This window comes from Saccoglossus kowalevskii, chromosome 7, assembly GCF_978046115.1.
Source record: "Saccoglossus kowalevskii chromosome 7, keSacKowa6.1, whole genome shotgun sequence".
In the NCBI taxonomy this organism is placed as follows: domain Eukaryota; kingdom Metazoa; phylum Hemichordata; class Enteropneusta; family Harrimaniidae; genus Saccoglossus; species Saccoglossus kowalevskii.
In genome coordinates this window covers 4,563,348-4,578,536 of record NC_140647.1, presented here as the reverse complement: position 1 = coordinate 4,578,536, position 15,189 = coordinate 4,563,348, and the positions used below count along the sequence as shown (strand labels likewise).

The following is a 15,189-nucleotide window of genomic DNA, read 5'->3' as shown; positions in this document are numbered from 1 at the left end:
GATGTGATATATCCTCGTTCACAATCGCGATTTCTTGTGAGTGGTAGATGTGATATATCCTCGTTCACAGTCGCGATTTCTTGTGCGTGGTAGATGTGATATAACCTCGTTAACAATCGCGATTTCTTGTGCGTGGTAGATGTGATATATCCTCGTTCACAGTCGCGATTTCTTGTGCGTGGTAGATGTGATATATCCTCGTTCACAATCGCGATTTCTTGTGAGTGGAAGCTGTAGTACCTGTGAGGTATCCTTATTCACAGTCTAGCTTTCTAGTGAGTGGTAGATGTGATATATCCTCGTTTACAGTCGCGATTTCTTGTGAGTGGTAGATGTGATATATCCTCGTTCACAATCGCGATTTCTTGTGAGTAGAAGCTGTGGTACCTGTGAGGTATCCTTATTCACAGTCTAGCTTTCTAGTGAGTGGTAGATGTGATATATCCTCGTTCACAATTTAGGGGATCTCGTTTACGGCCCAGCCTTTTAGTAAGTGGTAGTTGAATTTATTCTTGTTCACAGTCTAGTATTTTAGCTAGAGGTAGTTGTAATCCATCCTCGTTCACAGTACAGTATTCTAGTGAGTGGTAGATGTGATATATCCTCGTTCACAGTCGCGATTTCTTGTGCGTGGTAGATGTGATATATCCTCGTTCACAATCGCGATTTCTTGTGAGTGGTAGATGTGATATATCCTCGTTCACAGTCGCGATTTCTTGTGCGTGGTAGATGTGATATATCCTCGTTCACAATCGCGATTTCTTGTGAGTGGTAGATGTGATATATCCTCGTTCACAATCGCGATTTCTTGTGAGTAGAAGCTGTAGTATCTGTGAGGTGTCCTTATTCACAGTCTAGCTTTCTAGTGAGTGGTAGATGTGATATATCCTCGTTCACAATTTAGGGGATCTCGTTTACGGCCCAGCTTTTTAGTAAGTGGTAGTTGAATTTATTCTTGTTCACAGTCTAATCTTTTAGCCAGTGGCAGTTGTAATGCATCCTCGTTCACAGGATACTTTTCCACTGATTGATAGATGTGATGTATTGTTGTTCACTGTATAGGCTTTTAGTCCAGGTTAACAACTACGCATCATTTGTATCATTGGGGATTTCGCCAATGTTGTTTTTGAGAACAGTTCTATGAATATATAATGGTAGCCCAAGTCAATAGTTGGTTGGTCGCTCTAGTTTAGCAGAACATTAGTCAAAAAAGACGTTCCCACTTGATCTGCTTAGGAATAAATTTCTGGAGCTGCCATCGCTTTGTACCCAGCAAATGATGTACGTTATTGATGATTATCAGAATAAATTAATCAACGACAGTTTCATGAAATTACGTTTCTCACAGACATGCAAATTGAGTTGACGGGCGCCATGTAATGACATTTACATACGATCACAAACTCACTAATATAATTGTTGTACACATCCCCACATTGAATAGAATGGGAGATGTGACATCGCGACTACCCAGCACGTAACATCTTTGGAAAATGTACACAAATGAAATCTGGAAAAAAAATAAAAATCGTGTTTCCATCAGATTTAATCTATTGCTGCTGAAATATTATATCAGACAGCCTTGTCCACCGAGTAATTCAAGACGCTATAACAAAAGTTGTAAAATACCTCAGTGAGCGTCGAGCGTTCGAAGTGTATGTAAATAAACTGTATTTTACATGGGTCGCATGGGACCCTCGAACACGACACGTTGATGGCGCTTTACATTTATATAAACAAACTATATTGAAAATTTGTTACACATACTTGATTTTTAACAAGGTGAAACGTATATCAAGTAAAATACTTTCTCAGGTAATAAAAGGGTTATATCCATTTAAATAATGATTTTGTGTGCATAGCAATACGCCGTGCCATGGCGGCCATTTTGATCAAATTACATCATCGGGATGTAGAATGTGTAGGATGTTATTTCTACATTTTAAAATTGCATTTGAAACGAGGCTGTTGATTCGTTCCCGGCGTCCCATTGTTTCAATAGGATGACAGAACTGCAGTCAAATTATGTACGTGTTGCTATATGCCACCTAGATTGAATGTTTATGTGTTGCTATATGCCACCTAGGTTGAATGTTTATGTGTTGCTATATGCCACCTAGGTTGAATGTTTACATGTTGCTATATGTCCCCTAGGTTGAATGTTTACATGTTGCCATATGTCACCTAGGTTGAGAGTGCTTGTATTAAATTTCCAAAACCCGTGTTGGTGGTTTCTGTTCACATAGTCATTATACGTAATATAACTGTCACATTCAATGTACTATTCATTCACTTGGCTAACATGTACGATCGACTTGTATGTTCCTAACGACAAACACTTTAGTGTCGTTAATATCTGTGTGTATACTGTGTAAATATGACCTAAATTTATCTGCCGGAAAGATACTAAAAAAAATCGGTCTGCCACCCGAACTCAAATCATCGACGCGTTTCTATGGACATATCGGTCTGGCGAAAAAAACAAACTGTCTATTGAGACAAAAAATGCATATGTTAAATACAGATTCTCTTTCCAGGTCTTCCACTGATCTTCACCTTTGTATGGGCCACAGTTAAATATGTGTACGAAAACGAAGAGTGAGTATATATATATCATAACATTTCCATCAGAGAAAGGCGTACATTAACCAGTATTATATTAAAGCGCGGTGGTCGTCGTGCTGCGCATGTGCGAAATTTGTGTTCATAAAAATTGATTTTCCCCACAATCCAATGCGCTTTAAAAATGGAAATCACAAGTATGAGGCACTGAATACCGCCGGTGACTCCTTGGATACCTTCCAATCAGCTAGAAATTATCTAATTAAAGCTTGGAAATGTCTCAGTTTGTACACGTTGATCTGTGCATCTTTGTTTATATGAGACCAATATATCACGCGTATGCGTGGCGCGACGACTACCGCCCTTTAAGTCGTAGTCGGCAGCTGAATTGGCGACTTTTTGGAGACGCTTAATTTGGAGTGTAAAGTAATCCGAGCCATGTAAACATTCAATCTATGCACTGTTATATTAGTTTATTATTATAATATTTTTTAATTTATTATTTTTATAATAATAATAATAAGATAAATATAACACTGCATAGATTGAGCGTATATATGTATTTTAGACTCAACTCACTATTTCTAATTCTCCCAACATCGCTGTATGCAAATTAAGCGCGCACTATGTCTATTAACCGCTGCTTGTGTAATGTAAAATCTTGTGACTATATCATGAATATAATTTCATATTTGTGATTGGGGGATATAGCATCGGCCATCGTATGCCCGGTTTATGTAAATGAGCTCGAATCGTGACATATGAGCTTGTAAACATGAAGTTGTTGTTATTAGTTTTCATAGTGTTGAATTTGTCGATATATTCTACAGGTGCTGGCTACCACCAAAAGAAGCCAGTTTGTATGACTATATATACCAAGGACCGATATTAGTAGTTCTCTTGGTGAGTGTCGCATTCTTCATTTCTCAGTCAATATTATAGTAGGAAAATCCTAAAAATTGCCCCAATGATTCAAGAGTTGAAAAACGTAACATTCAACACAAAAGTAGGTTTGTGAATTTTCTTTCAAAATACAACGAAACACAATAAAGATTGTACACTATTCTGAATAGCCCGTTTAAATCATAGTACACTGAATGGTTAAATCCTCGATAACTCGATGTGATTGTCAGTCGAGTCGTCGAGAATGGTCATTGCGTCGCTGATAGATAATTTATTTTTTACGTTTCAGTTAAACTTTATCTTCTTGTTCAATATTGTGCGTGTACTCATCACGAAGCTGAGGGCGTCAAATTCTTTAGAAACGCAACAGTACAGGTGAGTGAGCTAAACTGATCATGTATTTGTGTCGCATACGACTTATTTACCACTTCCGTGTCACTGAGAATGTTCTAGAACCGTACTGTGTCTGGGTGGAATATTCTATATTTTTTTTTAGAAATGGTTGAATAGGTAATAGAACACTGTAGGAGGTAATAGAAGGTAATGGAACATTTTAGAAATTTGTAGTAAGTTCCAGACTCATTATGTAAGCTGATGTAATGGTCTATTTATAGACAGTGGGGGTATATATAGGGGAGTTGTTCAGCACTGAGTTCAGATCGGAGATCTCGTTGAATTGTATTGGAGTTTAAGTATCTAGTTATTGGAGTGGTGGAGTTTTACCGCGTTATTGTACTTGATGTTTGCAGAGTATAATAATACCAGTACCAGTTGAAACCTCATATGTTGGCTCCGTGTTCGTATTTTATCATCGCCGCCAGGGAAGTTTTTCTGTTACTGTTGCCATTTTGGTATTTGAACCATCACACCTGTACTATACCAATTACGGTAATATTACGTTGCGTGTGACAATTTGTATGGTACAAGGGAGCGACCTAAACTTACGTATTTGTTTAGTTCAGGTACAAGGGAGCAACCTAAACTTACGTATTTGTATAGTTCAGGGAAGTGAGCTAAATTTACCACGCATTTGCGCAGTTCAAGTGCATAAGATAAACTTGACATGCACCATCATAGTACGGCCATCACAATACGGATTGCATGTCTGCAGATGTGAGTAGCGACCATCAGCTCCGTGACGATAGCATCATTACATTACATTACATTGCATTACATTACATTACATTACGACCATCACAATACGGATTGCATGTCTGCAGATATGAGTAGCAACACATCTATGAAAAATCACCATTTAGCATTTTGTGATACGGTTTTTGTTTCTACAGAAAAGCTGTCAAAGCCACGGTGGTTCTTCTACCATTACTAGGGCTGACGTACATGCTCTTCTTCATGAATCCCGCACAGGACAGCACCACAGCACGGCTGCTCTTTTTATATTTCAACACACTTTTGCAATCAACGCAAGGATTATCAGTAGCAGTCATCTACGTCTTCCTCAACGGAGAGGTTAGTTATACGCAAGATTGTTTCATAACAAGATGGGTTGATTTCTGCTTTTCACGATAACAAAATTAGTATAGAGAAGGCGAGAAAACTAAGACAGAGATATCTTCTAGTTTCTTACCAGAAAAAAACAAGGGCCCTGGCAATGCAGTGATTCTGCGTTGGCGCTTCGATTAAACCAGTGCATATCTTATCACAAGAGACTCACACATGTGCCCGAAGTTTTACACTGCAATGTAATGTATATGCATGTTGTACTTGATACGGATTTCCTAGTTCGTGGTTGCCCTCATTACTTGCCGGGATGTTGCGGGACCAACACAATGCGCCCGGTCACTAGGCGAGCATAATTTACTGCTTGGCTAAACTTTACATTTTTCTGTTATCATTTTTTTTATCTTTCAGGTTAGGTCAGTAATAAGGAGGAAATTCAACCGGTGGCGAGATCGTCAATCAATACGACAACGAAGACCAGGGTCGAGGAATACATCCATTGCAAGTTCTGCTTCAAAACAAGGTCTTACGTTGAACATATTCCGCGATTCGCGACGGAAATATTCTAAGGAATCGAAAACCGAAATTGAAGTGGTTTCGCAAGTTACTGGCAATGGGACCCTGGATGGAGTTGAACCCACCCAAGTTTAAACAAAAAAGTCACGTATATATCGGGCGCTGGCTTTTTTAACTGAAGCGCCACAACATCAAGATCAAATTAACAACATGTGCCCGCGCGGTTGCCCGAATGTATAATAACACACAATAAGAATTCAACCGTATATGGCTTGAAAGGCTTTCTCGACAGTTTTGATGCAATGTCGCCACGAAAAAGTCACACAACAGCTAATTACAACTAGACACGTTGACGACGCTAATTGCTGAATCGTATAGTTGTATCACGTGACCGTGAAGAGTAGTAATAGAATTATTCTCTGCCAGTTTATAATTTTTGATGCCGACAACAATTTAAGTGACGTGTTATATACTCTGGACAGCGTGACGTATCACTTCGGGCACACGTGACCGTGAATTCTGACCATGTGTTTATTACTTACTGACCCACTCTTTCTGGTTCACAGCCGTCAAACGAACTTTTATGACACCAAATTTCCCCGTTTACTACAACGGAGGACAACACAGTAAGGCAATTACTTTGTTCGCAGTAATTCGTATGAATGAAACATGGCGGCGAATAAAACAAAACACAGTATTAATGCTGTGCGATGAACACGTCCCGGACTCGCGGCGTACACTACATGCAACAGAAACACTATTCTGCCCTCCTTTGCATTTGGTATTGAGAGTGTATACCGCATTAATACTGCCAATGATGTGTGTTCGGATAGGATGGATTTGCCGAATGTTTAATACCAGATTATTGTTGCTACTTCTCCGAAACTATTGACACACAATGCAATGCAGTTCCACAACACTCATTTGCACATGTGTTCATCATATGCTGTGCGCATGCGTTGTTATTCCTAGTCATGCGCATTGCATCACAAATGTACTATGGGAAGAAGTACGACAAAGAAAAGAGATGTCACTGGTCATTGTAAATATATATATATACTAGTATTCACGTTTTTTTTCAAATTTAAATGGAAGAAAACGGTGAATTCAGTGATCGTGTTTTTTTTTTAAAATTAAGGATAAGAACATGTGTATATAATTATGCGTATTCTATGTTCGCTTATCTTAACATAATATCTGCTTCGGTTGTTGCTTTCTTGAATTGTGTAAATATTGAATATAAATTTGATGGTACAAAATGTGTATCATTGAATAACACATGTATATACATTCACAATTTGTTTAAACGCCAACTCAAAATCAATTTTGACAAACTTGACATTTTGTGTGTGACCTCAGTACATTCTCGAGAGGGCGCTGTTGAATATCGTGAAATGTCGATTATCGACTCCGAGTTCCATGAAATAGCCATCAGACTGCCAAATTTCAGATTACACTTTTTTTTTGTTAAGTAGTTCAACTACTTAGGTTTGTCATCTTATATTGTTATTTGGTCTATTTGTACATATCAATTGTCAGTGTTATAACACATTTTAAATTCTGAATTTAAAAATGGGTTTGATATAATTATGCGTGGGATACCAATACAGTATTCATATAAATCGCGCCCTCTAGCGGCAAAGCGCTTTTATGGCGTAAATGGGTGAAAAGAAGGCCGCTCATAGCTCCAGTGATGTAGTCCGTCAATGTCAAATATTTTTTGAGAGATTTACTATACTATACATGACAACGGACTACAAAGTAAACGTAATTGTCGCTTTGTTCGACATTGCTTTCACAGAAACTCCGTGGCGCTAAAGGGCGTAACTTACAGGTAAAGTTTATTGTGCGTTGCCTATCACGTGTTACATGGTGTAGCAGGACAAAGTACAGTCACCTCGTATCATAACCACTTCGTAACATGTCACTTTGTATTAAACGGTCTCTAATGTTATATTGACTTAAACATTTTGAAGTGTAATTTCCTTCGAAATCACATTTCTAATATTCGCTAACATATGTGATACTAAGTGACCTTGAACGAGGTGACTGTGTGGAACGAAGTGCGCGTGTGGTAAAAATTGAACTATGACCTAGGTTTTGATCGGTAAAGACGGTGTCCTCTGGCACACTGCGCAATCATTCTCAGTTAGAAAGCACATTGCGCAGAATGATCCGCGCAATAGCCGTTTATTTTCTTCTTTTTTTCATCTATGATATGTTGCAGTATAGTTTGCAAATAAATAATTTCCATAAAAATAATTTGCATTATTTTTTGTGTGTGGCATGTTTTGGCACTCGCCGGGCCGTAGTGACGGCATTAACACATCATGTCAACATACACTCGGTTTGATGAGACATGAAAATGTTTTGGGATAAGAGGAAATGTGTTTTAGTGTCACGCAATATAATGCTTCACTTCACACATGCTGTATGGGTCATTTACCGCAATTTAACAGCGCCCTCAATCTGATGCGACAAATCGAATTTGCTTAGTAGTGAAGCATCACAACAAAGCGAGGGCGCTCTGTTTAGATACTACCCGATAGCTGAGAGTCGAAGAAAGCAGTGGCATTCCAACTTTGAAGTAGTCAGTGAAGAAGGGTTGTACTAAAGACACACATACATGCGAAGGTTAAAGATAATATCATATTTATTATTTACATGATAAATATGTCAAAAGTAACAATACAATTACATTACATGATATGACGTCGTATTGATTACCTAGCTATATCTTGATAGTATGTGTGACAGTCTTATTATGTCATTATGTGTCAACCATGGATTGATAACCAGTGATGTATAAATATTCAGTCATTTTGCGTACATCCAATGTATGACTGATAAAGACGATAACATAAATATGACTCAGAAGACATCTCAGCACTGCGCAAAAACCTCTGCGCACAATACAGAAGTACCCTGGGGTACCGTGACATTTTCTACTGTATGAAGTGTGAATTTAATTCCCTGAAAAATACATCTGTAAAGTTGGTACATCGTGCTAACAACATAATCTGTTTTTCATTAAAATGATAAACAGAAGCATGATTCAGCTGGTTCTGAGCCAAAAATTCAGTTCACAAAAATACACTTCCGGGTTCATAAAAACGAAGATTTTCTCCGTAGTTACATGTGGCACATCTTCAAATTTACTCTACAGTGAAACAAAATGGTAATAACAATATAAATATAAATACAAGTGTTGTAAAATGACATTTTAGTGTGAAAATCTGGCAAGACGATTATATAATACAATTCCTTGTGTATTTTAGTATATAAAGCCTTATTAAGTATATAAAGCCCAAGTTATTATAAAAACATTTAAACATTTTCATTATCTCAAGTTTTTATTTTTATTTTTTCCGAAATCGATTAAGTGTTCACTTTTCAATTTATTGTACGTATCAAATAATTAAAAACGCATGCGCAATGGCGTTTTTTTCATCACCATCAATCGCGACATAAATCTTAACCCACTGAGTGTACCATCACATGACTAACAACCTTGTAACGCCCTCTTCAGTCGTGAGTTGCTAAAACAATATGTATGATGACTTACACCTTGTTGAATACATTTTATAAATGATGCAATACGGGTAAGACATTTTTTTTAATCTGCTCTTTGACACTGTTTTACATTGGATTATGATTTACATTAAACTTAAAACTTGTTTGAGCTAAATATTGGTTCGATAAAACAATGATAAATAATAATTCTATGTTGGTACCTACATTAACAACAACTGTACATGCCGCATTAATGCGAGCGAAAATTTATTTAATGGGATGAAAATATATCGGGAAATCTCGCGTAATGTTCTGTTGCATTACGTCACCAACTTGTAGGTTCATGGTATCCACTTTCAGTACCATGACTATGGCAACTACAATCGCCAGAGGATCAGGTCACGTGTAATAGGCGATACTTTGGGAACAATTGTAGAAAGATCCCTACGACTTACTAATTGAAACACATTTGACGTTGTAGTATCCGATATATTTTGTTTGTACCAGTTGACGTATCAAGTATAATAATGCAATTAATAAATGCAGCAATTACGGAATTCGCAAGATATCTGGTTCAGAAATTGTTAGCAAACATCCGAACACGCTCCAATGCATCATGCAATGGTTCTAAATATTAAAAATTGATAAGAACCAACTGAAGTCGGAGGATTTATTTCATGAATACCCACTTTTCAAGTTGTTCTGTCCCTTTCTTTCTAAATGTATGCCTGTTATATGAGATTTTTGTCAAAGCATCCACTGACAAGCAAACAGGAAACATGGACCATTTTATACTTTCTGAGTTGTATTTAGCGTTGTCGGGACTATAGATATATAACAAATCAGTCAGGTTCTAACACCCATAACTCGCGAATGCCGTGACTGCTGATTCCTAATTATGGCCCATTTTACTTCAAATAAGTTTAATAAAGCTTCAATGACATAATCCGTAAAATCAATATCACGTGAGAATGCGATGCAACACTTTACTCATTTGAGGGCTTACGAGTCACCCGGAAAAGTTACACATCCTGGTACTATTGGGGGGGGGGGTATTTTTTGCATATAACAGCAATAATTTCTAAAATTATTTTCCAATATTTGTTATGATTTTGTACTTTAATGGCAGACGCTTGCATTTCACAGTGAATAGCGGGAAAATTAAGAAATTTATTGTTTTTTACCTCTAGAAAGTACCAGCATGTGTGACCTTTTATAAGTCGTAAGGCATATCGGTGCATTGCATTTGTCTGGCTTTAATACCGATTTTATGAGAATCGACAATGATAAGCAAATATTTCAAATTTGTTGAGGAAAGACTGAGAGCAGGTGAGTATTTTATTTTGTACTTTAAGAATGCCGGAAGATCAATACATTGACACGTGACATTGCGAACTCATTTATAATGACCTGCACGAATCTTAAATTCAATAATCGTTCACCATTGGTGTTGTAAAGCAATGATCAGCAACACACCCCCCTTCAACAAACGTATTTATGCTTGCACGTCGACCGCAAGGTGCAGTCAACCTCAGACTAGTAATAAAATTGTATTATTAGTCTGAGAGTCAACAGAGCTATAGAAATATTCTATAATTCTCGAAAGCACGGAAAAGCAGGGTTGTTTTTTTCCGGCAAAGTATGAGAAGAGATTGTTGGGTCTGGGATTTTTTTCAGTGAGAAAGGTGTATTGTTTTAACCGTGGGATCTGATAAGAGAGGGAGGAGGACTGTCTATGACACCACCAAATTTAGTGATGAATGATTGATAGTGGATATACGATACTGTAAATGCATTAATGTCAGTATTCTTGCTGATAAGAAAAATCCGCTCAATTAAATTCACGTGAACTTAGATATTACTTTTACTGGCAAGTTCTTGAACTTAAAACCCAGTGAATATGCTCAAAATAGTTAAATGCCAGGGAAAATAAATGGTTTTACGATAATATCTAAGAACACTGTAATATTACCAATCATCAGGTGAACATCATGATTGCACATGGGTGACACTGTATATTACATGCCATGAATATAGACATGTTCGGTCCTAAACCGAGATATAGTAGTACAGTTCATCTACTCTGATTGCATAATGATGCCAGTCCTTTCACTGATAGATTGCAGCGGTGAGTTGCAGCAATTGATTACTCGTGATCGCAAAAGCCCCTTCATAAATAGACCCACAGTACAAAGTGACGGTTGACAGAATCGGTAAAGTGGTTTAAAGCGTTTATGCTCTAAGTTTACGGAATTCGCGAGTCTCAGTTTGATTACATTTTTATTGTGATTAAGTATATGTGCTGAAATCGGTAATAGGGAAAAAAAATAGTTAGCCAGGCATGGAATCTGTGCCGTAGTTCATGCATAAATAAGGTCTATGGTTCATGTGAGCCCACTGTTTGAAGCCATTGTGTCCACGTCTGATATCTTCACTTTCGTGATACACAGCGAGAAGTAAAATTACATATAATGGTAAAGAGTATAATTGTATACGGCCAAATGAATGTTAAGAATAAATTAAAGGGTGGTGGTCGTCTCGCAGCGCATGTTTGAAATTCATGTAAAACAATTTTACATGTGTTTGTACGTTGCTATGAGACCCATATCGAACAGGACGCGGCGCGACGACCACCGCCCTTTAACATAGTATTGACATTTTGCCAACGCAATGTATTCCTAGCTACAGAAGGGTATTCACCGAGAATTTACTAAGCGAAAGCAAAATATGCTGTTATTTGGTACTCATTTAAAAAAAATCGTATTTGGCCGCAAGAGGGCACTGCTCCAGAAAAAGTGACAGGGAACCCGGCAAAGGAGGAGAGATGTCTGCCAGCCAGTGATTTAGAGCATTCAATATGCTACGAACAAATACCACTTTCGGTATGAATGATCAAATAATCAGTTGGAGAACCCAGGGGTGATGAACTGCCTAACCAATCGAATATTACACATTAGTAAGATTGTTCAATTGGAGATGCTGAAGTGATCGAGTTACGGACATTGAGTCACGAAGATACAGTTACCCGAACTTCGATTTACGGGCAACATAGAATTTTGGTTTTATTTAACGTTGTATATTTTCCGAAACTCGAAGTTCGGTTAACTGATAGTTAAAGTTTGAGTTATAATAAAAATATATGTCGCCTGCCCGTAACTCGAAATTATGTAAACTGTTAATTGAACATCGAGTTACAATTTGGGCGTGGTTTCGCAAAAGTGAGAGTGGTTTCCGAAATGTGGGCATGGTCAGTTTTGTAACTCGATGTTTTCGTAACTCGATGCTCGTAACTCGATGTCCGTAACTCGAACAGTTCAGTATCTCGTAAACCGTGCCAATTATTATTCCGAATCAGGACAACAATACGGCGCCGCCAGAAGTAGCGAGGCTGGGGTGCAGAAATGATACGCTTGTTTTGTCATGGCGGATATTGCAAAATTGTCAGTTTACTGATATTGATGCTGATAGAAGAGAATTTTATTTTCGTGTCGTCGACTGGTACACCAAGGAGCACAACATCACGTGTGCATGTTTACCAGTGGCGGATCCAGCAAAATGTATTGGAGGGGTCCAAGCTACGCTTAAAATATACGGAGCGTAAATCGCAGAGAAGCTATGCGTAATCCAGATGATATGAATCGTCATGCGTTTGGGGGGGGGGGGGCATGGCCCCCCTGTCCCCCCTCTGGATCCGCCACTGATGTTTACGTTACACCTCATATCCGGCATGCGCGCGCATGTGAAACTGCGTATCTTCGACTTCCGGGAAAGTGGTCTATTACGCAACCTTAACACTGCAACAAACTGGCACTTTTCCGTTCGGCACGCGTAATAATAATGCATCCCAGGCCCATTCAACATTCAACACCATTAAATCAACGAATGTAGCCCTATATATCTTAACACGTGACATCCAACGATCACGCCTTATTTATGCAAATACTCTTCATCGTGTAAAATAACTTTCTGTACAATCGAATAAAAAGTATACACTGAAGTTATTGAATTATTTAAAAGGACGCTAAAGGATTTCAGAAATATAAATCAACTACAGGCGATCTAGGGGTCGTAATCAGATAATAAAGAGGACATTTCATTGCAACGTATAATGTACATCATCCTCCGAATCGATTCGTAATGTGAATTAACCTGACAGATTTGGGCAACTGATTTGGGATGAACTCGAACTATCATCATTTATATATATATAAATATCTACTGATATAAATAAAAAAAGATCGTCAGGTTTCCGTCATAAACCCATTTCTGTTCCCTAATCTGGTCAAGTCAATGCAAAAGTACATGGAGCTAGCAGGATACCAAGGGTTAAATTACATATTACTCACATATTTATATATTGGCACAAGGAACTCTAGTTTTAAACCATTTGTAATTAATTAATGTGCTACTCATTCAACAAAAAGTTCGTTACTCGGTAACGGCCTCCTGGGTATCTTCAACTTGAATAAAAATACAATTGGTCAACGACACATGACGTCATACCACAACCTTAACGCGTTGAAATACTAAGACACGCGATCTTCAAAATTCACGCGAAATATACCAACGTCACGCGAGAACACCAAGTTGTCAGCGTGTCGGTTATTTCTTCTTTTTTTCAACATTTATTGTTTACAGCTGCGTACCTTTGCTGGTATGTTGCGATTTTTGCCTGGACTCGTGCTGCTAGGCTGTCTCCGAGTCCATAACTTACGGTAATTCTAGGCCATATATAGCCAGCAACGTTGCCACGATTCAATTGACAGCCCACCATCCGTTTTCAAGGTTAGATGTTCAAAATCAGAAAATTACATAACTATTATTGATGTTTTGTGTTCCAATTCTGTTCCATAGTTTGTTTCAAAATCCGCCAGTAAAAACAGCCTCGTTCGCACCAACATCGACAGTCAGTCGTATAGCGTTCCTGGGACTGACCACGCATTGCACGTTCATTGGTTCGTTAATTCACAAAGCGCCCCGACGAAATTCAAAAATCACTACACAAGCGACGTACTGACGTCATTATTGTCGGAGTTCCGCCGGCAGTATTCTTCCCGGAGTAAGGAGTTTTTGGAGTTCGCGTTGCTATCACGCTGAAATCCGTTTCGCTTTTCGTTTTTAAGTTTGGTACGAGCGCTAGGACTATCATCAGGGACATGCTTCCGGTTTTGTTCAGGAGAATCTCCTTGTGTTTGTATTACCTCCGTGGTCGTCGTGTAATAGAGGGACCTCGCCCTCGTACGGAAATCACTACCCCTCCTTACATACTTGTAGCTCCTATACTTCCTTGCTATCTGCGCCCGGATCTGAAAAGGATCATGGGAAAATACACTTACGAGGGGGCAAATGAAAAAAGCATTGAAAAACATTATCATTTAAATTATGTAAAGCACGTTAGTCAAGTTATGCTATCTGTATGTATTAATCGGCGTTATAGCGCCCCCATGATACCACTACACCTGAATTTTAGACTGTTTATTATTATGGATATCTAAATGACACATATTAATTCATTGAATGTGTATTTACACAGCGCGCGCGCACGGAGCCGCAGAGGGCGTGCCGTTTATACGCCGCAGCCACGCACGTAAATGTAAATGAGCAGTTAGCAATAGTTAGTTTAGAGGTGAGTGAGAATTGTAGCTCGGAGTGGTACAATCCGGTCTGCAGATGATGGAGTAAGTAGCAAGCCCGTGGATGTATTATTACCATGCTTAATCAAGTACGTGAAACGGACACAATTTTGACTCACCCCCTGGTGTCATCCAATGTAGGAATGGGTATCATATCTTGAGAACGCAAGATGGCAGAAAGCTTTAACGGGTTAGATGGGACATTTACATAAATCTTGGTACATTATTGCACGGAATAATTGTTTGTTTGCCTTCCATACGTACAGTCTGCATCGACAACTACGAATCTGTCTACAACAGGTCAAATTATCTACGGCATGGCGAGGTGTGCTAGTTAATAAATAACAATCACACATACCTTAAGGAAACAAAAATACAAGACTGGTGCAAATCGGCGTGAGGAGGGTGTTAAGCAGGAAAATAGCAGTACTATTTACTCGACGGAGACGAAGATATTGCTGTTTAAAACAACCCACTGCGTTGTAACATGCTATCTACATCAATAAATACGTGAGTACCCCGAGACAGCTCAGTGACGTCAACACAGATGTTGAAAACAGCGAGTATGCCAACACTAAAACTCAATAGCTGTAGTAAATAC

The 15,189-nt window shown here is 38.4% G+C and overlaps 2 protein-coding genes across 5 annotated transcripts in view; one reads left to right on the top strand and one right to left on the bottom strand.

The window, feature by feature from the left end:
• The window catches only part of Crhr (corticotropin-releasing hormone receptor), an 87,387-nt gene extending 79,686 nt beyond the window's left edge, over nucleotides 1-7,701 (top strand). The window contains exons 8-12 of the mRNA NM_001168048.1: nucleotides 2,538-2,598; nucleotides 3,393-3,465; nucleotides 3,755-3,840; nucleotides 4,755-4,935; nucleotides 5,338-7,701. Coding sequence (NP_001161520.1) covers nucleotides 2,538-2,598; nucleotides 3,393-3,465; nucleotides 3,755-3,840; nucleotides 4,755-4,935; nucleotides 5,338-5,577 — 641 coding nt within the window. The 3' untranslated portion in view covers nucleotides 5,578-7,701. The remainder of the gene's footprint in view (nucleotides 1-2,537; nucleotides 2,599-3,392; nucleotides 3,466-3,754; nucleotides 3,841-4,754; nucleotides 4,936-5,337) is intronic.
• A 376-nt stretch (nucleotides 7,702-8,077) lies between these two features.
• The window catches only part of LOC100375825 (calcitonin gene-related peptide type 1 receptor-like), a 117,771-nt gene continuing 110,659 nt past the window's right edge, over nucleotides 8,078-15,189 (bottom strand). For 3 of the 4 annotated variants that reach the window (XM_085500979.1, XM_085500978.1, XM_085500980.1), the window contains one exon: nucleotides 8,078-14,261. In XM_085500979.1, the coding sequence (XP_085357105.1) occupies nucleotides 13,953-14,261 (309 nt within the window). In that variant the 3' untranslated portion in view covers nucleotides 8,078-13,952. The remainder of the gene's footprint in view (nucleotides 14,262-15,189) is intronic. The other variant, XM_085500981.1, reaches the window with a different exon arrangement.